The 24,597-nt window shown below is 42.5% G+C and overlaps 1 protein-coding gene across 1 annotated transcript in view; it reads right to left on the bottom strand.

The window, feature by feature from the left end:
* Positions 1 to 24,597, bottom strand: part of GTF2F2 (general transcription factor IIF subunit 2) — a 214,517-nt gene that overhangs the window by 15,910 nt on the left and 174,010 nt on the right. Inside the window, exon 8 of the mRNA XM_088477306.1 lies at positions 3,348 to 3,491. Within this exon, the coding sequence (XP_088333432.1) occupies positions 3,348 to 3,491 (144 nt within the window). The remainder of the gene's footprint in view (positions 1 to 3,347; positions 3,492 to 24,597) is intronic.

Raw genomic sequence — 24,597 nt, 5'->3', positions numbered from 1 at the left:
GGCAGAATATAAGAATAGTGCCCCCATATACTGCAGCACCCAGACACAGTGAGCCTGGCAGAACATAAGAATAGCGCCCCATAGACTGCAGCTCACGGACACAGTGAGCCTGGCAGAATATAAGAATAGAGCCCCATATACTGCAGCACCCAGACACAGTGAGCCTGGCATAATATAAGAATAGCGCCCCATAGACTGCAGCTCACAGACACAGTGAGCCTAGCAGAACATAAGACTAGAGCCCCATAGACAGCAGCACTCAGACCACAGTGAGCCTGGCAGAATATAAGAATAGTACCCCATAGACTGCAGCACCCAGACACAGTGAGCCTGGCAGAACATAAGAACAGTGCCCCATAGACTGCAGATCACGGACACAGAGAGTCTGGCAGAACATAAGACTAGAGCCCCATAGACAGCATCACAAAAAATGCCTCTGATTTCCTGATGGAGTTGGTACGATCCACATAGATACGAAGAGCTCGAACCACTCCAGTGAAGCTTCACCTACAGAAATGCCAGAAGACTGAAAGGGTGGAATTACGATTTCTTCATTCATATGAAAACGAGCCACCACTTTTGAATGGTAACCAACCTTGTACGGAGGACAGCTCTATTGTGATGAAAAATCAAATATGGAGAGCGACATAAGAGTGCTGCCAAATCAGAAACTCTGCAAGCTAAAGAGATAGCGAGGATAAAAAGTGTCTTCGGTGTCAACTATTTGAGATCCACTGTGTCCAAGAGTTCAAAGGGGAGAGCCTGCAGCGCCCTGAGAACGAAGGATAAATCCCATGGTGCCACTGTAGGGACAAAAGGAGGTTGCAGACGGAGAACACCCTGAAAAAATGTTCTAACGTCTGTCACGGCTCTCAGCCAATCAGCGTTAAGCCCATTTAATATGCACACAGGAAGTAAAATAAGCTGGCGCCCGCCATCCCTCGCTGCCCGACAACCGCCGGCATCCCCCACTGCCGACACCTCCACTGACAGCAGCACCCCCGCTGCCGACACCCCTGCAATGCTGCCCCACGTACTGAGGACACCGTTAGCAACCCCCACACTGCCGGCACTTCCACACTGAGGACACCACCAGCAGCCCTGCACTGCCGACACTGTCAGCACACATGCACTGAGGACACCGGTGGCACCCCCGCGGTGCCGACACCCTGCATTGAGAACACCCTTGCACTGCTGACACAGTCAGCAAACCTGCACTGCCGACATCACCGGTACTCTTCACTGAGGACACTGCCAGCACCGCAGCACTGCCATTCCATGTACTGAGGTCACCGTCAGCAACCCCGCTCTGCCCACACTGTATAACACACAGTATCTGTGTTGGAAATTGGAAGCTGAACTGCCACATGTTAGTGCCGCCCACTGTGTCGCTTAGCTTAGTCAGCCAACTAGCTGGATGCAATCTTTTGGCCTTAACTATATGGAAAAAATTATATTGTGAGGTGTCAAAATTGATTGGAAATGACTGGAAATAAATGTTAATGAGGTTAATAACACTGTAGGAACAAAATCAGGCCCATTTTATGTGATTTTAGCTGTTTTTATGATATTTTAAGAATAAATCCAGATCCAAAACCGAAAAACAAAACACCAAGGAAAAAAATCCAAAACCAGATTCAGATCCAAAACCAAAACACGAGGGTCGGCGCACATCTCTAGAATTTATAACCACTATTGATATTAAGCCAGGCTTATTATGAGTCTGAATATGGTAAAAATTGCCCTCTGCATCCATGAGGAGAGATCCATCTGATTTACAATCAGGCCCATAAAGATGGCGACTATACTGGGATGCAAAAACGCAGCTCTGCAGCACAAATTTTTATTTATACTTGCTCATGCATCAGCTTACACAACTAGATGGTGTCAACCAAACTTTTTTGTCTACCTCTTTGGTTGCTGGACCGCACTATGGAACGCACAGAGGCTACTTCCGGTTCATTCCTTTGTCAGCCCCTGAAGGGTAAAACCGATTGGATGAATCTTATACATCGTGGAGACCCTGAATGCCAGAAACAGCTGCATAAGGAACTGGAAGTAGTTGCTGTGCATTTCAAAGTGCGATCCAGCAACCAGGAAGTACACAGTCATCCTGGTATCAGAACAACAGAAGCTCTTGGCCGTGCTTACACTGTACATCTGACAAATTTTGAATGCTTCTATCGCCGAAGTTTGTTTTACACTGTTACAGGTCCTGCTTCCTTCGAAGACCTTAGGACTGTGGATGGGGAAGGTTGTCACACTTCTCGTGAGGCCTGCCTAAGGAGATGTGTAAACAAACAATCTTAAAATCCCGGGCAACGCCGGGTACTCCAGCTAGTAGCCAATAAAATGGAGTGTTCAGAAACCGAGCCACTCGTATCTAATTTACAGTATGTGCAATTGTATTTGTATGTTTTGTAACTATAACTGTCCAGTGCTGACAGAGTTTCATGGTGTCTTAGAAATAATGGATAGCTAGTTGCAGCAGACAGAATCGGTATGTAATACCGACAGACGGGATCCAGGCGGTCAGAATCCTGATGCCTGGATCCCGACAGGTTTAAAATACAGACACTTGTTGGTTGGTATGCTAACCCTCCCCCTCTCCCTACCTCCCTGGTGCCTGACCCTAACCTTCCCCCCTAGTGCCTAAACCTAACCTCCCCCTCCCTGCACCCTAAACCTAACCCACCCCACCTAGTGCCTAACCCTAACCCTCCTCCTAGTGCCTAACCCTAACCCCTAAATCTAACCGTACCCCGCTACTTATCTTCGGCGTCCTGGCAGTCAGGATGCCGGCGCTGGGATTCTGACTGGCGTTGGTATTCTGGCACCAGTAATGTAAGTGTCGGCATCCAGACTGCCAGGATGCCGAACGCATACCGCAGTAGACATGTTATTCACCAGGAATGGGTTCTAGAAAACATCTATTTCCCTCCCCTTTCTCTGTCCTCCTTTCCCAGTTTCTCTCCCCCCCCCCCATCCCCTCTATTTTTGCTGCTTCTTCCCTTGTCCCTCTCCTCTACCTTTGCCACTGCTCCCTCCCGTCTCCCTGATGCTGTGTGTGTTGCTGGACTGATCAATGACACATAACTAGGAGATTTGAAGGTAGAAAATTTTAATTGGATTATAATTATCTTAATCTTTAAATATATTCTATTTGTTTTCTTTAATAAACCATTGAATATTTTAGAAGTACAGGTAGTAAAGAATTTGACAGTGACAAAGACAAGTGGGTACAATATAATAGGAAGACCAGTGTGTTTTACTTCCTAATGAGAAAGATAGTCCCTGCAAACCACCACCCCCTCCACCACTTCCCTTCATTATCCTCAGGTACTCACCACAGGCTGTTTTGTAAGGTCCACTAGATCTTTAGTGTTGTAATACTGATGCTTCTCAAAGGCAGAAAACAACATGTCCAAAACCTGCTGCTTGTCCACTCGAGAACGCTTGCCATCGTCTTTCTTCTTCTTCTCGTACTCAATCTGCACAGAAACATTATGTTAAACATATGCACAGACAAAGTAAGTGTTATAGCATAGAATATATGTATTGCCAACATACATACTTTAGAAACAGAAAAGTTTCCCAAAAAGAAGGGTGTAAGCCATTAGCTGTATCCACAGACTGCTAGTTAGAACCCCTTCACTGACGCTACTTTAAAGACAACAATAACCACAAGTTGGAATGGCCTTGCGTAAAGAAGTGTGATGGGGGGGGGTCAGTAACGTATTGTCTACACTTTCAAATCCACGTGTATTAGATTATAGGAACACCTGCCTTTTATTTGTGCCACCTGCCATATATAGGTTTGATATAATTAAACTGAGATAGAAAATCACCAGGATGCACATCAGGCGCCATCTACAGCAAGTAATAGATCCCAATTGGACACGATTGTAATCCAATGATGTCTTTATTTAGGGTAAAATTTTTTATATCTTTCGAATGGAATGGGTGAAGGCATCATTGCAAAAAGAAAAACGAGTGAAACAATTGTTCGATATATGGGAAAGTTTTATTGGAATCCCCAAATATAAGAATACAAATTCGTAAGTGTTTTTTTTTTCAACGCAATGGTTTGAAACTCGGATGCTCCTAAGGGAGGATCCGATACAATTATAGGATTAAACCAAAATTGTGTTGTACATTAAGATCCTGCACACGCATATCTGATCTTCTAGAACTAGTAGAGCTGTTTATCGATTGATTTGTGAGAATATAGTATAATTATAACTGTTCTAGGACGATTTGAAGGTACAAAATTTTAATTGGATTATAGAAATGGCTAGATTTTAACAAACTAACATGTAATGATATGAGCCTACGCTTCAAATAAAGTTTATATAAAAAAAGATCCCCATTGGAGGCACAGCACAACAGGCAGCTGCCGACCTCCCAAAACAATGCTAGGTAGCTGAGGTTTGGGGGAACCATGTTCTACTGTAGCTTCAGACATCAGTGGTATAAAGCTGTACTGGTAGTACAATGATGCCTATTGTTTCCATCTAGTCATATTCCTTATGTCTCGATATGCTGTGGAAACAAAGTTCTTTAATTAAATATGATAAATGCTTTGGTATTTAATCTGAGAGTTATTATCTTTCCTAGCACGTCTGTAGTATTTAAGATAAATATGTAATAAATGCTGACAGCTATGAAACTCGATAGACGTGGCTAAGTATGTCTGTTAAAGTGAACAATAACACATTTCACATTTGTATTCAAACAATTAGCGTGAATCCCACACACGACATGATGCTCGAAATTATGTTACTCTGCAGATGGAACCTTCTAATAAACTTGCAATATTGTGCTACATTCATTATAAGAAAGAACCCTGGAAACAGGAGAGCGGGGCAATTTGCAAATAAATGTAAGTTGGCTTTGCAGTTACCATTTCTGGTGCAGCATACAAGCATCAGCCAACATTGAGGGCTGATGGATACCCAATTTCTTTAGTTAAACTGCCAGATACTATACATACTGTATAATGGCAACTAGCATGGAAAGACAAACAGCCTTGGAGGTACAGTGTGCTATGGCATACAGACCACACATGGCAGTTGATGCATCATCATGAAGGCCCTCTATGTACATCTATTTATTTCCCATAGCACCCTACACAGATTAATAACCTGCTGTATATTTGCATTGCTAGGAGGCACTGTTATGTGGAGCAGATGGGCTGGTTAAAACTTAAAACAAATAATACAGCCACTAATTGCAGAAAACTGGCAACCACTGTCTAACAGCCAGCAGCAAAGGGAACATCAGACAAGACAATCCACAAACATGAAAACAATTTGCTTACAATAAGGAACACTAATATGGCTGTATGTTTAAATCACTACATCTCCGTTGAACAACATTAGGGAGAAAAACTGGTGACAACTAATGTAGATAAAAATACATTATTATGTAAATTTTACAGTCAGCACATTTATTGGTGGGCACATTTACAAGTATCCCGAAATGTTCCACTTCAGCATGACTTGGCTTAATGACATTCTATGTATGCAGATGGAATACGGGGCGCGTCTAGCTAATTGGGGATGCGGAATTGAAACACAGAGAGTATTGCATAGTAAGAATTTCCAATTTATGCCACATACTAATATAGAAGTTCTAATACAATTGTCAAATTCAGTAAATGTCACTTTCTATCACTTTGTCTATATGGCATTAACAACTAGTGTTCAGTAAGTATAGGTGAAGCATAACTATTTAAAAGAGGCAGTTGTGTTAATCAAAGAGATGTTAGTGTGACCTTGCACAGGTTAATTTTGTTTCTATCAAACATAAAGCACTTCTACATATCCATATTTTTCATACATCACACTATCAAAATTGGGTATCATTTGCAATTAAACATCCATGCACATAAAATGGACACATTAAAAAGATCTGGCCACTTCGCAAGTGGGCACCAACAATGGACCCAATAATGAGAAAATACACATGCAGTCAGCACCACTCAACGTTATACACAGACAAATATATGTAAAAATATACAGTCAGGTCCATAAATATTGGGACATTGACAAAATTTTCATATTTTGTCCTCTATTCACCACCACAATGGTTTTGAAATGAAACAAACAAGATGTGATTTAACTGCAGACTTTCAGATTTAATTTGAGGGTAATTACATCCAAATCAGGTGAACGGTGTAGGAATTACAACGGTTTCTATATGTGCCTCCCACTTTTTAAGGGGCCAAAAGTAATGGGACAAACTAAACAATCCTAAATCTAACTTTCACTTTTTAATACTTTGTTGCAAATCCTTTGCAGGCAATTACAGCCTGAAGTCTGGAACGCATAGACATCACCAGACGCTGGGTTTCATCCCTGGTGATGCTCTGCCAGGCCTCTACTGCAAATGTCTTCAGTTCCTGCTTGTTCTTGGGGCATTTTCCCTTCAGTTTTGTCTTCATCAAGTGAAATGCATGCTCAATCGGATTCAGGTCAGGGGATTGACTTGGCCATTGCATAACATTCCACTTTTTAGCCTTAAAAAACTCTTTGGTTGCTTTTGCAGTATGCTTCGGGTCATTGTACATCTGCACTGTGAAGCGCTGTCCAATGAGTTCTGAAGCATTTGACTGAATATGAGCATATAATATTGCCCGAAACACTTCAGAATTCATTCTGCTGCTTTTGTCAGCAGTCACATCATCAATAAATACAAGGGAACAAGTTCCATTGGCAGCCATACATGCCCATGCCACGACACTACCACCATCATGCTTCACTGATGAGGTGGTATGTTTTGGATCATGAGCAGTTCCTTTCCTTCTCTTCTCTTCCCATCACTCTGGTACAAGTTGATCTTTGTCTCATCTGTCCATAGGATGTTGTTCCAGAACTGTAATGGCTTTTTTAGATGTCGTTTGGCAAACTGTAATCTGGTCTTCCTGTTTTTGTGGCTCACCAATGGTTTGCATCTTGTGGTGAACCCACTATATTCACTCTTGTGAAGTCTTCTCTTAATTGTTGACTTTGACACATATACATCTACCTCCTGGAGAGTGTTCTTGATTTGGCCAACTGTTGTGAAGGGGTTTTTCTGCACCAGGGAAATAATACTTCTGTCATCCACCACAGTTATTTTCCATGGTCTTCCGGGTCTTTTGGTATTGCTTAGCTCTCCAGTGCGTTCTTTCTTTTCAAGAATGTTCCAAACAGTTGATTTGGCCATGTTTTTGCTATCTCTCGGATGGGTTTGTTTTGATTTTTCAGCCTAATTATGACTTGCTTCACTGATAGTGACAGCTCTTTGGATCTCATATTGAGAGTTGACAGCAACTGATTCCAAATGCAAATGTCACACCTAGAATCAACTCCAGACCTTTTACCTGCTTAATTGATAATGAAATAGTGAGGGAATAGCCCACACCTGTCCATGAAATAGCTTTTGAGTTGAGAGTCCCATTACTTTTGGCCCCTTAAAAAGTGGGAGGCACATATTGAAACTGTTGTAATTCCTACACCGTTCACCCTATTTGGATGTAATTACCCTCAAATTAAATCTGAAAGTCTGCAGGTAAAGCACATCTTGTTTGTTTCATTTCAAAACCATTGTGGTGGTGAATAGAGGCCAAAATCTGAAAATTCTGTCAATGTCCCAATATTTATGGACCTGACTGTACATAGGAATGTCCCTGCACTATCACAGATGGAGATGTCTAAAAAACCAATAGAGCCTAGAACAAACTATTGTTCTTACTTATCTGACCTTAACTAGAGAGCTAACAAAGAGAATACAGTTTTCATGAAGTCTAAAATGTTTAAACATGTATTTACTAATGTTAGTTATTATTCTACTTCTAGCTATTATATAAAGGCAACTAAAATGTAAGGTATAGTGATCCCTCTAAGGCACAGGGGATGCATAGTTGCCTTTTTATACACACTGTACTGTACTTTTAGCTTTCCTCCCTCAGGCTCAGCAGTGCTGCAAAACAAGAGGCAGCAGTCAAATTAAATGTGACTAAAACAAGAGTTGTCCCTTTAGTCTCCACTCCTGTACACACTGTGTCAGCACAGCAAAACAAACAGTAATTGCACATCTATAAACCAGAGATGAAAAGAGGACAGTTCACTTGTATGATTACTTTAATATGTAGCAGTCTAGCTGATAAGAAATAGATTTTAATAGTCAACAAAATTTCTCTCCACCCCTGCTTGTTCAGCCAAATGCATTACTGTGAAGCACATAGCAATACAGTTTATGGCTCAGAGAACCTAGTCACGAATTGCAGTGAAGAAAATCTCTGCATGTGAGTTTTGCAAGGTAGAATATTATAATCTCTACTTTAGTACCGTCTTGTTCGGTGCTGCGGATACATCTGAAGCCTGGTATACTGATCCACTGGTAGCATTATTGTCATTTAAATCGTGTTATGCTTAGGCCAGGTGCTCGGTTTTCAATAGGAGTAGACATAAATCTACAAGATCACACCAATTCTTACCAGTATTTGTGGTATCATTCATAAATAGTTTTTTAGGTCTCCATTACATTATTTGTTAGGGGCCAAATCACAACTGTAACTTCAGGCATCTGAGCTACTGTAACATCACAAGTCCTGCCCATGTGTCTGAATCTACCAAACCACACACAAAAGCAAGTCTTTCAAGATGCCACCCCCCACACTGTTCTGTTAGAGAAGCACCTAAAGGCTCCCATATATCAGAGATGGATTGCAGCAATCGTGCAATTTGCAATCGATTGTGTATAAAAATCTGTAGTGTATGGGCTTCACAGATTGCAACCAAAAAGTGATTGGAATTGTTTAATCAGATAGTCCAACATGTTGAATTTCACAGATGGATTGGGGCTGTAGATTACTAGTGTATGGACATGATCAGCAGATTTGCAGACCGTTTCTAGCAAAATGATGGGCCTTTCAAGATTGCCAGATCTGTGTTTGCTGCAATCAATCTGCAAATCACTGAAAAAGATCTGTAGTGTATGGGCGCAGATTGCTAGATTGGGAAATCCTAAAATCGGCCAATAAATCTTCAAATTTTTCAATTGTGGTTTTCAAATTGCTGATGTATGGAGGCCTTAACACTGTATCCTGTAGGACAGGAGTGAGAGAGAATAGTGGACCTATTTAGTTAATTAAAGAAGTCCTAGTTAAATCATGTATATTATCCCGCTCAATAAAACAATCTTTAATATAATTTAATATTGAACAGTGGGCATTTTTGTTATCTAGTTGAAATGATCAATACTGAGGTTATTAGCTTGCACAATATAGAAATGGATCATATGAACCCACTTTATATGATTAGCGAGGGAAAGGGTTAGAGAAGAATTAATCTGGTAGTATTCTGATGGTTATGGAAATGGTTTATGAGATCACACATGGTGCAATATAATACTGATGAATTAAAATGACATTGTATGCCAACAGCTTATTCCTCACTTCTGTATTTGAAAGTGACCAGTTATTTAGCACTCTATATCAGCTTTTTTAAAACGACTTATGTCAAAGCTAGTATTTTTTTGCCCAAGAAATGTTTATTATATTCTATTAACCTTCATTTCTGTACTTTAGCACCTAATGTAGCTGTCTTCTTTTCCAAAGTACTAATGCAAAAATGGTGTCCTATCCGGACATTTATCAACTATCAATTTACAGTGCCTCTGAAAAGCAGTCAGCCCCTGTAACATTGTCCACATTTCATTTTCTCATATTATGGAATAAATTTTTTTTTTAGGAATTTTACCACTGACCCACTGGCGTCACAACTGGGGTGCAAGCCGCACCGGTTGACACCATTTGAGTGGGTGACACCAAAAGAGCAGAACTGCTTTGCTATTTTGGTGTCACCCCGTCGGATGGTGTCACCGAGAAGCCAGAAACCGGAGAGAGGCAGGGGAGAGACTGTGGGCTGCCCAAAGCAGTTGCTGGAACGCTGGGTAAGCCCACTGTGTGCCAAGAACGGGGGGCGGGAACGCCACCAAGATCGGCACCTTCCGCTTGCACGCGCCTTCGTTGCACAGAAGTCCTCCGACCATCCACACCGGGTGTCACCCAGGTAAGTGACGCCTCTGCACTGACCATTACAAAATAGTCTGGGATGATAAATTAAAACAAAAAACACCCCACAATTCTAAAGCTTTATCAGGATTACTAACAAACTGACAGCCCTTTGTAAAGAAAAATAATAAAGCACAGCTGTTAATTTGTCTATTATAGGAGCTGTGAGCACTTGTTACAGAGGTTGGCGGTCAACACTGGCACACCAATGTAAAGGTGCCCATCCACTTGTCAATAATACTGAGCGATTGCAGGATTACGACATCATAATCGTGCAATCGCTCAGTTATTGGCTGCACATTGGGCATTTAAAGGTCTAAAACGACCAGCGAGGCACGCGCCCGCTGGTCGTTTCTGACATCTATCATCGACTGAACATGACGGTCAACCTGACCATCGTCAGGTTGCCCATGTTCGGGGACGAATGATGTGCATACACTGAACGTTCAGTGTATGCACTTCACCGCTAGGGAGACAACGGCACGATTAATCGTAATCGTGCCGTCGTCCCTGCATCTACAAGTGGATGGGCACATTAAGTGTTCCTCTTACCATGAAGTTGGTAAATGTTTGCAAACCTGTACAATGTTTTAAACTTATTATGTATCTAGGAAAAATGTCTTGGTTTAGCATTTGGGCCTAGTGGTTTATAATAATTTACCACACCCTCATGTGCCTCGGACTATAAGTGGACTAGAACAAACTGCATTTTCCTATTTCTGCCCAACAGAGTTACAGAAGTTTTTTTTTTTTCACCTTTGCAAAAAAAAATATGTTATTCATCGTGGCAAAAAGGTAACTTGAATAAAATCCTACCTAGAGTTTGCACAAAAGTAATAAAGGCCTCACATATCAACTACAGAAAGATTCTATTCTGTCCGTAACGCTATGCACTGTGTTTGGCCCACGACTAACACTGCACAGTAAATAAAGAATAGTATGCCAGCTGTGAAGCGCAGTGTAAGGGACAACTCTCTGATTCGGGGATTAAAACTTTTCAAAACAGAGGGCAAAATGGATGGAGCAGGATACGCACTTGCATTGAAGAATGGGCGTTAAATGAAAGATCCATAAGGTTGAGACTTGCCCAGTAGACTCATATTTGTCACTGCAACTAAAAGGGATTTTACTAGGTATTACAACTGGGGGTGAACACTTGCAATCAAATGTTACCTGTTTATTTCTACTGAATCAAGGAAAATACCACTTTTTATTTGACATTGCTTAAGGGGAATTCTCCTAACTCCATTTTGATGCATCTTCATTGCCTCTGTACATTCCCATCATTACAGGAGCTATCCCTTGCCAACACACGTACAAACTATATTTACTTTGAGCAATCACCACTTCATGGAACAAACTTTTAAGGATAAGTAATGATACTAAATTAGAAGCACACATTAAATGGAAGTGTTTTTGGATCCCAAGAGGAGCTCTTTACGTTTTAAGTAAATTACAGCACTGGAACATTTTTATTCTGAGAGAACATAGACAGAAACTATTACATTCGAGCATTAATGAATGATATGGTATTCAGTGCCTGTATTCACTCATTTCCCTCTTATTGTTTCTTTTGCACTTTCACATACAGATTTATACTAGTCCAAGTAAGAGTCCATGGTGCAGTTCACACAACTGTATAGTAAAATGTAGGCTGCTCACCACCTTGAACATGCTATAAGAAACACAGAGAATATAGTGCAGTTTGGGACCATTGGAGGTGCTGGAATACCTGGCTAATAGAGCAAACTGAAGGCAAACTGGAATGTATTTTTTATTACATCTCATTGGATGACAAAGCTATCCCTTAATAAATCCACAGTTGTTCGTGTTAATGGCTCCCGTCATTACGTGGTGGCGCTGGTCCCTAGTAAGTTGTTGCATTATCAGGAACAGAATTCCGCAGACAAGGAAAAGGGCAGGTGTATGGTGTGAGGGTGACGTGTTAGCAGCCAATAATCAGAGGAGTAACAGGTTATTTTACCTCTACTTTCCTGTAAATTATATAGCATTATAAGGGCTTAACAGCTGCTAATCAGCGGATAGTTCATTATCTAGCCTAGACAAATGAGATAATGCGCCTATTAATTCATTAGTAAACTCACTGGGGCATAAGGAATCCTATCCAACACTACTTCAGGCTGTGTGTAGTCAGCATTTACACTTTATTTGCATATTTGAATTAACATTGGGAGGTATCATACTGAAGGTGACCTGTTGTCTCCTACAACTAATCTCACTTTAAAAGAATGTTGACAATACAAAGCAAATAAAATGCTTTTAACAATATGGCAAACGTGAGTAATAATTGTATACTAGCTATTGTCCCCAGCAATGCCTGGTTTTTTTTTTCACTCTCTCTGAAGCACCCCCCCTCCTTCTTTCCTCCTTCTCCTGTCTCTCTCATTATTTCTCTCTCTCTGACCCCTCTTTATCTATTCACCTCTTTCCCTCTCTCCTGCTACACTCTCTCTCTCCCTTGCCTTCTCTCTTTACCCCCTCTCCCACCCCCTTCTCTGTATGCATCTGTTTCTCTCCTGCTCCTCTGTTTATTGCTCTTCTCTGTATGTGGCCTGTGCATTACTGTGTGCTCTTTCTTTCTTTTATACTATTATACATTTTTGGTTGTGGATAATGTTGTGCTGTTGTTATTAGTGGATATTCGGGGTGTCTTTGCTTTTATCTACAGGTGGTATATGATAGTAAGTATGGGAAATGACAGAAGTGTTTGGACACTGTAGATGTGTGTTATACTGGAACTCTCAGGTAGTGACATCACGGACATTGGTAGTAAGGGTCAGAGTTTATACCAACTGTCCTTACATGCCATAGTGATGACATATTTATCAGCAGCTATATAGATTGTATAGAAGTTATGATTAACTATTTAAACCTTATAAAAAAAAATAAACCAACTTAGAAATATAATTTTAAAACCATGGTTCCAATACTATACAGAAACTATATCCAACAGTCCTCTTTGCTTTTAATGACACATGATTTTATTACTTTCCGTGAATGATTTGCATCTTACGTTTGTATATATTGTAATAGGACAATGTAACCTGTTTATTATGTTAATGTCAGCCCTACTTATACTTGGCTTTTGACACTTATTTTTGAACCTAAGTAGGCCTGTTGAACAGGAAACTACCTGTATAATTAGTAACAAAGACTGATTTCTATGGGGTAGAGGATGCGGAGGGTGCGCTCGCCTTATGGGTGCGATGCTGAAGTGGTGGTATGTTGTGGTCTATGTGTGTTGGATATCGTGTCAGGGGTGATGGGGTGTGAAAAGGGAGGAGGGGCGGAGGGATTGGAGGTGTTGGGTCAGAAATGAAGACAGAAACAGCGGTAAGGGCCAAATGGTTTATTGGAAAAATCAAACAGTACTAATCCTGTTCGGTCCCAGGCACCCAGGGGAAGGGTGAAGGGGAAGGGTTCGGTCCCGGACACTGGGGGGTGTGTGTGGGTGGAGACTGGGGAGGTGAGTCGACCCTTTTAGGGGGCTCCTTTCCGTGCAGTTCAATTGACCGGCACATCACCCATGCTGGACCTTTGGTCAACAGTCTTAGGATGTCTCGGGGGGAGGGAGGAGTGGTGAGTAGGCAGCGGGTGTGGCAGTATGGGTGTACACACTGGCGGCGTCCCGCGCAGGGGTATGAGTCTCAGAGTCAATTACCTACCGGTAGGATTTGTAAATGAATGTACCGTGGGATGCTGGTAGCTGTTGTTGGAGTTCCTTGTTGTGGATGCTGTGTTGGATGGCTGCTGCATTGTCGGCTGTAAGAGGACAAGGTCCTTGTGGGATGCTTGCTGGTGCAATGCGGGGCTTGGTTCACTGCGTAGTGGGGGTTCTGCTGCCGCTGCCTGGTTGGTGCCTGTCGGTGTGGATCGCTTTGGGGATGTTGCTGGATGGACAGCTGCGAGTGAAGCTGGTGTTGGTTGCTCTCAAGAGGCGGTGCGTGGTCGCCTGGGTTCCGCAGGTGGAGTGGTGGTCAGAAGGGCTGTGCAGGGCTTTGCTAGGTGGGATGCCTAGCGTAGCCCTGCGGGTGGAGGGTATAGGGGGGCTGGAAGCAGCAAGGCTCAACAGAGTTCTCTGCGGGGATGAAGAGCTCAGGTGTGAGCTGGCTGTGGTGTGAGAATGCGGGGGGTCTCCGACGCGTTTCGGCAGGGGCTCTGCCTTCTTCAAGGAAGCTCACACCTGAGCTCTTCGATGTTCTGCAGTCCTACGGAGGATCGGTGAAATTATACATGTTAAATTTCACCGATTTGCAAATCTTGATCATATTTTGATCTTGACGGCAAATCAGTGATATCCACCATGTTGGATTTCACATATCCTCCGACCCAGGATCGCAGGAACGCAGCACTGCAGGAACGCAGCAATCCGTCGTTGTTGTATGAGGGCCATAAGACTGTACACTGGTGAACAGCACTGCAACTGTTATTAGTACTGTTAGGGTAATTGTAAAAGCTGGCCGATACTTGTTTTGCATGATATTTGTTGGAGGCTCTATTCCTTTACACCTCAGTAGTTCTCGTGGTTAAAATTGGCATAGAGGTGTCTATATGGTTGATTCTTTGCCATTATGTGAGTAATGATGAATACATATTTGTGTTCTATTTTTAAATACAATATTGCTTCTATACCATTTTCCTTTAAATAGAAAGCTCTTCAAAGCAGGTTTCCCCTTCTTATTGTGTTCCATTTGTGTTGCTGTGAAAATTCCAAATTGTTATAATGCTCTGTTACTTTGTTCAGTGCACCAGAAAATGCAGGATTTTACAAATAATGTTACAATTATAACATTTAATATCTTTCATTTTGCTTCCCCATTATAGCGCTAAGACAAAATACATACAAGAACAATTCAGTGTTCGCAAATACGCGCTATAGCGCGTATTTTACCCGATATTGAACACTGGGGACTCACTTTTATAAAGTAGCCGGGTCCCCGGGGACGCGCTGTGCTGTGACCAATCCCTGACAGCTGGCTGCAGCACAGCGCATCCCCCTGAGAAAGACACAACGCTGTCTGTTTATAGCAGCCAATGAGAGTCAGATAGACTCTCATTGGCTGCTGCTATGGAAAGCCGTTCTGGGATCAATTGTCTGATCCCAGCATTGGCACAGTAGCCGTGGCCGGCGCTGGGACAGTGTGTTTGTTCCCAGCGCCGGGTAAGCCCCCGCGGCGGGTACCTGATGAAGGGACCGTCTGGTCCCTTCCACCAGCGTCGGCGGTAAAGTGGCGGTGGGAGAAGCTTGGCTCCGGGCGCAAGCTAAGCGGAGCTCGCTGCCCGGAAGCCAAGTAGCGGTGGCCGTTGTTTGGCACTGGCTGCGAGCCAAACACGGCTCGCGGTCCAGCAGCCAATAGGAGGCAGACACAACGCAGCAATCGCGGCAATCATAGCCCTGCCCACTCGCGGCGTCTTGAATTAGACGCCGCTGAGCGGGAAACTTCAGTCCGGCGGTGGAGGGGAGGAGTGAAGACCTCCAGAAGAGAAGAGCGTCGCGGCAACAGTTCCCGGCAGCCGTGCAAGAAGCCAGAAGACGGCATGATCAGGGAGGAAGAAAGGAAGAGGCGGCAGCGCTGGCCAGGACGGGCCAGCGGCAGAAGAATGAAGCTGACAACCGGAGAGGACTGCGGGGGGTGGAAAGAAAAAGAGCTAACGAGGCTCATCTCTGCAGCCTCTTCCACCGTACAGGTTGGCGGCCTTGGGCCACCGTTATTTAGCCCCTCCCTAGACCACCAGGGTTGTCTGGCACTAGGCCCATGAGATAAATTCAGGCAATAGGCCTGTGGGAATATAGGTGAGCACAAGGCCCGGGCTACATAGGGGGAATTAGGCCCAATTGAAGGGATCTGCCCCAGAAATAGGTGTGAGTGACCTGGGCATTAGGCCCAGGTCACTAAAGGGCAAACAGGTGGGGAAAAGCATAGGGGGTCAACTACTGGGGGCAATGCATAGGGGTCAACTACTGGGGGGAATACATAGGGGGGATTGCTACTGGGGCAATGCATAGGGGGATTACTACTAGGGGTAATGCATAGGGGGATTACTACTGGGGGCAATGCATAGGGGGACTACTGGGGACAATGCATGGGGGACTACTAGAGGTAATGCATAGGTGGATTACTACTAGTGGCAATGCATAAGGGGTCAACTACTAGGGGCAATGCATAGGGGGACTACTGGGGGCAATGCATAGGGGGGACTATTACTGGGGCAATGCATAGGGGGACTACTAGAGGCAATTAATAGGGGGACGACTAGGGGCAATTAATAGGGGGACTAAAGGGCATTAATGAGCGGCATAATGTGTAAAGGCCGGGCATGGCTGTGTGGCATCATTTGTAAGGGGCATTAATGTGCGGCATAATGTTTAAAGGCCGGGCATGGCTGTGTGGCAAAATGTGTAAAGATTGGGCATTAGTGCATGGCATAATGTGTAAAGGCCGGGCATGGCTTTGTAGCATCATTTGTAACGGGTTAGGGGAGGTCTGAGAGTTATATGGGGAGCTCTAAAGCATAATTATGATGGGACCCAGAAATGGTCAGGAAGGACCCCATTTTTTTTTAAAGTGGAGGGTCCCTGGGACCCACATATTTTGTCACTCATCGCGATAAGTGAACATCCCAAATATCGATACAAAAGGTTATAAAAAAAAAAAAATATCTATGCTTCGAACTTAGAATACATTATTATATTATCTTGATTAGTACATTATTGCCACATACAGTGAATTTATAGCTACAAATAATATGAATAGAAGCTGGATGAGTTATTGGGGGGAAAAAAACGATCATTAAAACAGCGTAAAAAAGTGAGAACTGCTATGAAAGCAAAGATCAAAACACAGAAAACAATGCAAAGTAAAATAAATGTTTCATCACTGGGCACAATATCACATCTAAAGCTCAGCAGATAGTCACAGCTGCAGATGCAGAATCTTCTACCTTAAAACGTGGTTATTCAGCTCATCGTTTCCGCACTGCTGGACCGTAGCCAATAATAAATACTTGCAAAACTTATTTCAATGCTTATGTGGAAAACAGTTGACATTAAAGTCTGGCTGAGGCTGAATCAAATGAAACTGGCTAAATATTCAGCAGATTGAAATGATTCAGTATTCCAAAAGGGCATTAGCCAAACCTGAATGCTAGCGGAGGGTCTGGCTAATGCTCTTTTCATTTACGGATAGTAAAGGGAAGCATCTACAGAATGTACTGTGTACAGATAAAGAATGTACCACAATGGTGGTAAAGTGAACTGCATATGGTAGTTCTCAGATATGAATAGGTCCAAAGGGTTGGGCACGGGATGCCGGTGCATGGTATCCCAGCGGTCAGAATCTCAACGCCGGCATCCTGACAGGGTTAGGGTACTGACACTTGTTGGTCAGTATCCTAACCCTTCCCCTCTCCCTACCCCAATCCCCCCTCCCTGGTGCCCGCCTGTAATAATGTCCAAACTAGGAACAGCTGCGAATGCAGCCTACAGTGATAAGGCGCTATCCACGCATCTGTAACAACGATCACCCTGGAGACTCCTGAGACCAGGGCAAGTTTCCAGAGGTGGAACCGCAGCGCAGTCCAAAATTCAAAATAGGGGAGCCACACTATCTGCCCTTCCAAACATCGCCGGCCGGAACTCACTGGCAGTTAGTGTTGCTCCCCTATTTGAAGAGCAGCCTCACCTCTGGAGCCGCCACCGCCTGCGACTATAGCCTCCTGCAGTATCGCGCAGTTTGTGCACCGGAACTCACATCTTCCGATCACCCGGAAGTAAGATGGCTGCCGCTCTTCCTGTTACATTCCAAACAAACTTGCTACTTTTTTTTCAGTCAACAGGCACTCTGTCACGAACAAGATAAGTTACCACAACCAATCTTGAGGAGTACACCTATACCAATCCCTGTTCTCATGAAACACTAAATGTTCTCTGGTACTTGGTTGTACATCAGAGTAGTGATAAGTTTCACATGAGGACAGATGATACACCAATGGAATTTGGCAGACACGTGTGTTAACTGATATGCAGAGATAATGGCAGATTCAATAAGCATGAGTGTCTAGACACATTACCGCACATAAATGAGGTAACTTTACGTAATAGACAGTTTGCACTTGATTGAATCTGTCCACAAGTCTTGTTATATGGCTGGTGTAGTACCTGTTTCTGGCCAACACTGAAGCTGCATACACACAACGATTTTTTGAACGATTATCGTTAAACGATATCGTTTAAAAAAATCGTTCACTTTCTGAGTCAAACTATGAACGATTATCGTTCATGTGCGTTCACGTTTGTAGTTCAGTCAGACTTGTCAACTCAACGATTTTCATTAAGGGAATATGCAAAAATCGTTTGTAGTTCAAAAAAATCGTTCATTACACTTTAAAAAATCTGACAGAAAATCTGACAGAAAATCATTGGTAACAAAATCGTTGTGTGTGTATGCAGCTTAAGAGAGTAAAGAGTAGTAAATACCTTGAAAAGCCACAATATGTACAGACCAAGGGTTTTATGTACTAAATACAATTTTTTCAGAACCATGCATTAGATAATAGCAAATATCACAGAGCAGCAGATGCACAGAAATGCTAGCATGTGAATGTTAAGGGGTCAATCCTATTAGGCGCGAGTTGGGTCCTGCGATCCGTTCTCCGGGAGAACTTGCACCGCAAATTTCAGTTGTAATTTAATTCCAAACTTGCATTGCTTTTTCAGAGGAAATTGAAGTGTTTTTTTGTGCACACCCCACTGAGCAGGTGAAAAGCTAGATACATTCTTTATGTTAAGGTAAAAATGCCAGAAAACAGTGCAGAACCTCTGGTACACCCCTCCCAATGAATAATCATGCACTTGGATGGGGTTTAAGTAGCATCATTTGACCAATAAAGACATGTTACAGTGATCGCACTGAGTGACAAAATATGTGAGTCCCAGGGACCCACCACTTTAAAAAAATGGGGTACTACCTGACCATTTCTGGGTCCAATCATAATCTATGCTTTAGAGATCCCCATATGCCATCACACATCCTCACATAGCCCTAGAATACCAATTTGATACACCACACAGCATCAGACCCCCACATGCCCCTTAAATGCATGTTTAATGCCTCCATGATCCTACAGGTGCTATGACTTGTCTGTACACAAAACCCATAGTGAATAAGTCATTAGGTAATAAGAGGCATATTTATCAAAGAATATGTGCAGTATATACCAGGTATGGTACGTAAATATTAAGAATTACGTACCAGGATGTATGTACAGGGGACCACAGCAGATATTTGAGATATCTGCTGCAATCCCCTAGTCTTCACGTTAGGGCAGGCAGGGGGCTCGGCTCCTGTCAGAAAGGGGTGCATCAGTGTGCGCCTCCAGTGCACAGTCGAAAAAGAGGTATGGTCAATCAGAAAAGGGTGCTGTATCCTTGAGATGCGTCCCCTTTTAATCACTGTAGGGGGAACTCACAGAGATGTTGGGCTGCTCCCAAGCTCTCCCTGCAGTGTGAATAGATGCCGTGCCATGCTGGACACTGGGGCCCGAGGGTGGGAACGGCTGTTTTAGCTTCTCATTCTATGTTACGTCACACAGTAGTATCCCTTATAACTTGTTATGCCAAGCAGTAGTAGTGCCCCTTATGACACATTATGCCATGCAGTAGTGCCCTTTATACATTATGTGGAGGTGTAAATGATGATATGGGACAGGCATGTGGAGGTGTAAATGATGTGAGACAGGTATGTGGAGGTCTAAATTAGGATATGGGACAAGTATATGGAGGTGTAAATGATGATGTGGGGCAGGTATGTGGAGGTGTAAATGATGATATGGGACAGGCATGTGGAGGTGTAAATGATGTGGGACAGGTATGTGGAGGTGTAAATTATGATATGGGACAGGCATGTGGAGGTGTAAATGATGATGTGGGACAGGCATGTGGAGGTGTAAATGATGATATGGGACAGGCATGTGGAGGTGTAAATGATGATATGGGACAGGCATGTGGAGGTGTAAATGATGATATGGGACAGGCATGTGGAGGTGTAAATGATGATGTGGGACAGGTACACTAACATTCAAAAGTTTGGGGTCACTTAGAAATTTCTTTATTTTTGAAAGAAAAGCACTGTTTTTTTCAATGAAGATGACATTAAATTAATCAGAAATACACTCTACACATTATTAATGTGGTAAATGACTATACTAGCTGCAAACGTCTGGTTTTTAAAGGAATATCTACATAGGTGTATAGAGGCCCATTTCCAGCAACCATCACTCCAGTGTTCTAATGGTACATTGTGTTTGCTAAGCGTGTTAGAAGACTAATGGATGATTACAAACCCCTTGAAAACCCTTGTGCAATTATGTTAGCACAGCTGAAAACAGGTTTGCTTGTTAGAGAAGCTATAAAACTGGCCTTCCTTTGAGCTAGTTCAGTATCTGGAGCATCACATTTGTGGGTTCGATTATATTCTCCAAATGGCCAGAAAAAGAGAACTTTCATGTGAAACTAGACAATCTATTCTTGTTCTTAGAAACGAAGGCTATTCCATGCGAGATATTGCCAAGAAACTGAACATTTCCTACAACGGTGTGTACTACTCCCTTCAGAAGATAGCACAAACAGGCCCTAACCAGAGTAGAAAGAGAAGTGGGAGGCCCCGATGCACAACTGTGCAAGAAGACAAGTACATTAGAGTCTCTAGTTTGGGAAATAGACGCCTCACAAGTCCTCAACTGGCAGCTTCATTAAATGGTACCTGCAAAACGCCAGTGTCAACGTCTACAGTGAAGAGGCGACTCCGGGATGCTGGCCTTCTAGACAGAGTGGCAAAGAAAAGCCATATCTGAGACTGGTCAATAAAAGGAAAATATTAATATGGGCAAAAGAACACAGACATTGGACAAAGGAAGATTGGAAAAAAGTGTCAGTTTGAGGTGTTTGGACCACACAGAAGAACATTTGTGAGACGTAGAACAAGTGAAAAGATGCTGGAAGAGTGCCTGACGCCATCTGTCAAGCATGGTGGAGGTACTGTGATGGTCTGGGGCTGCTTTGGTGCCGGTAAAGTGGGAGATTTGTACAAGGTAAAGGGGATTTTGAAAAAGGAAGGCTACCACTCCATTTTGCAACGCCATGCCATACCCTGTGGACAGCGCTTGATTGGAGCCAATTTCCACCTCCAACAGGACAATGACCCAAAGCACACCTCCAAATTATGCAAGAACTATTTAGGGAAGAAGCAGGAAGCTAGTATTCTGTCTGTAATGGAGTGGCCAGTGCAGTCACCAGATCTCAACCCCACTGAGCTGTTGTAGGAGCAGCCTGACCGTATGGTACGCAAGTAGTGCCCATCAAGGCATTCCAACTTGTGGAAGGTGCTTCAGGAAGCGAGGGGTGAAATTTCTTCAGATTACCTCAACAAATTAACAGCTAGAATGCCAAAGATCTGCAATGCTGTAATTGCTGCAAAAGGAGCATTCTTTGACAAAAGCAAAGTACGAAGGACAAAATGATTATTTCAAATAAAAATCAAATCTAACCTTGCCAATGTCTTGACTATATGTTCTATTCATTTTGCAACTCTCTTGATAAATAAAAGTCAGTTTTCATGTGAAACACAAAATTGTCTGGGTGACCCCAAACTTTTGAACGGTAGTGTATATGGAGGTGTAAATGATGACGTGGGACAGGCATGTGGAGATGTAAATGATGTGGGACAGGTATGTGGCAATGTAAATGATGATGTGGGACAGGTATGTGGAGGTGTAAATGATGATGTGGGTCAGGCACTGTATGTGGAGGTGTAAATGATGATGTGGGTCAGGCATGTGGAGGTGTAAATGATGATGTGGGACAGGCATGTGGAGGTGTAAATTATGTGGGATAGGTATGTGGAGGTGTAAATGATGTGGGACAGGTATGAAGATGTAAATGATGATGTGGGACAGGTATGTGGAGATGTAAATGATGATGTGGGTCAGGCATGTGGAGGTGTAAATGATGATGTGGGTCAGGCAGGTGGAGGTGTAAATGATGATGTGGGACAGGCATGTGGAGGTGTAAATTATGTGGGATAGGTATGTGGAGGTGTAAATGATGTGGGACAGGTATGAAGATGTAAATGATGATGTGGGACAGGTATGTGGAGATGTAAATGATGATGTGGGACAGGTATGTGGAGATGTAAATGATGATGTGGGACAGGTATGTGCAGGTGTAAATGATGATGTGGGACAGGTATTTGGAGGTGTAAATGATGATGTGGGACAGGTATGTGGAGATGTTGTATTTTTAGGAGAAGGGTTTTAGAATTTATAGATGAGGTGTACAAATGTTTATTCTAACTTTTTACAGACTTGGCTAAAAACATTGCACGATCACTGTACAAGCATTTTTCTGTAACCAAAAATGCTAGAAAGGCTTTACTTTGATGAAAACCACTTGATTGAAAAAAAAATATGCAGATGTGTCTAACGGTACAAACGCAGTTTCATGGGCTTGCATAAATTAGCTTTTGCGTTCTCCTTTGCAGCATGAGAGCTCTCGGCGTGTCAGGAGAGCCACAGTGTTTGAGACAGATCAAACTTCACTCAGCAGCTGCATGACTGCCCGATCTGCGTAATTGTTACCGATGTTTATGCTGATGCACACTGTCAGACAGATATGAGAAGGCAGCAGTGGGCGTCCCTATGCTTGGGTAAGCCTTGGAAGACATTAGCATATTTTCGCGGTTGCAATTCTTAAGAGATCGCTGTTGCGAATGCATTAGCGTAAATCTCGGAATCAGGCCTTAGACTGTAAGCTCCAAAGGGACAGGGACTGATGTGAACAACAAATATTATCTCTATATAGAACTACGGAATATGATGGCTCTTTATAAATAAATGATAATAATAATATGAGGAGGAGGATGTCTTACCAGCTGGTTGGATATCTCAATGAATATGCAATTCCTGCTTTTAAATGAGAAAATATCTGCTTCTGCTAATTGTTTGCATGGCACTTATTACACAGCACATAAAAAAAGAAAACTAAATCAGCATAATAGACATCCATGGTCAGAAAAGGATCTCTACCTATGACAGGTACACTTTAGGATTTTCATTGTGTTTTACAGGGAGAACTTGGATGTAACTTTGAGCAAAAGCAAATGAAACAATAACTGACTTTCTTTACTGTATAACACAATTATTCCAGAATGATTTCACTTTAGCATATCATGCTTGCCAGAAAATGATTATACAAATGACAATGCCTTTAAGCATTGTGGCAGAAAGTAAAGCCATAAAACACACTGCTTTGCCACTCATTTGTTAACTTCAGAAAAATCCTGCAGCTGGAGGAATAAACTCCAGTGCTCAGAGGACACAGACTGTCTGATCTAATTGTGTTCATTCAGTATCAGGAACATTTGAAGGCTGAATTTCTGCAGCCTCTGGGACACTATGTGACTATGTGCAGTGTCTCAATTCATTATTGTCAGAGAAAACATCACTAACATTTCTGTAATGCAAAATCATAGTGCAGAAACATAATGGAGGTGTTAGTTTTAATAAATAAATAAAAAATATATTTTTTGCTGAACTGTCAAACTAGAACTCGATCTCATTGTACCAGTGCTTTTCGCTTAATTGTTAAATCTACTTTTGAACATCATTTCACATATTGGCAAACTCCCGCAAAACGCACATAAGGGGTCCTTAACATAATACACAATTTGTTTGCTCCTAATATTCTTCAAAAAGTCCCCTTTGGAGCACCCGAGATTTCAGGGTGCCAAGCAACAATGAAGACTTACAACCCCATCCTCAGTACTCGGTACACACCTGAACTCCTAGAGAACCCAAGCTTGTGCTATCTGATATTTCACCCAACTCATACTGTCTCAGGTGTGTAAATAGAACTATTTAGCTCACATTAAGGCAGAAGTCAGTTAAAATAATGTTGCCTATTTGAAATTATTATGCTGGATGCTACAGCTTAGTGCAATAACTCCTAATTTTTAAAATAGGACATCTGCCTAAAATTATTTGTTGACAGCTCAATAATATACTTTTGCCATCATGCCAGCAATCATAATATCGTATATGAAATATCTCATCGTTATCGTCATGTCACATACAGGCTAGCACAACTATTACATAAAACTACATTTCTTAGCTTCATAAGGGTAAAAAAAACGATGCTTCACTTCAGACAGTGAAACGTAAAAAAAAAAAAATACACAACAGACCATAGTTGTACAATTGATAACCTCAAGGAAAAGTCTAAATTAATCAACATGTGCAGTTAAATGACTGTTTCACAGACTATGGGGCATATGTATCAAAGCTTGATGTGAGATATATATCAACAACCAATCAGCTTCTAGCTTACATTTTGCAGGCTGTGTTTAAAAAATGATAGTTAGGAGCTGATTGGTTAGTGATATATCTCTCACATCAAGCGTTGATACATATGCCCCTATGTCCAAAAAATGATCTATTGGTCTTCATGGTTTGGAATAGGGCAG

Source organism: Taudactylus pleione, unplaced genomic scaffold (genome assembly GCF_031769625.1).
Source record: "Taudactylus pleione unplaced genomic scaffold, aTauple2 ptg000005l, whole genome shotgun sequence".
Lineage (NCBI taxonomy): Eukaryota > Metazoa > Chordata > Amphibia > Anura > Myobatrachidae > Taudactylus > Taudactylus pleione.
The sequence above is the reverse complement of the archived record's forward strand: the minus strand, read 5'-3'. Positions and strand labels throughout refer to the sequence as shown.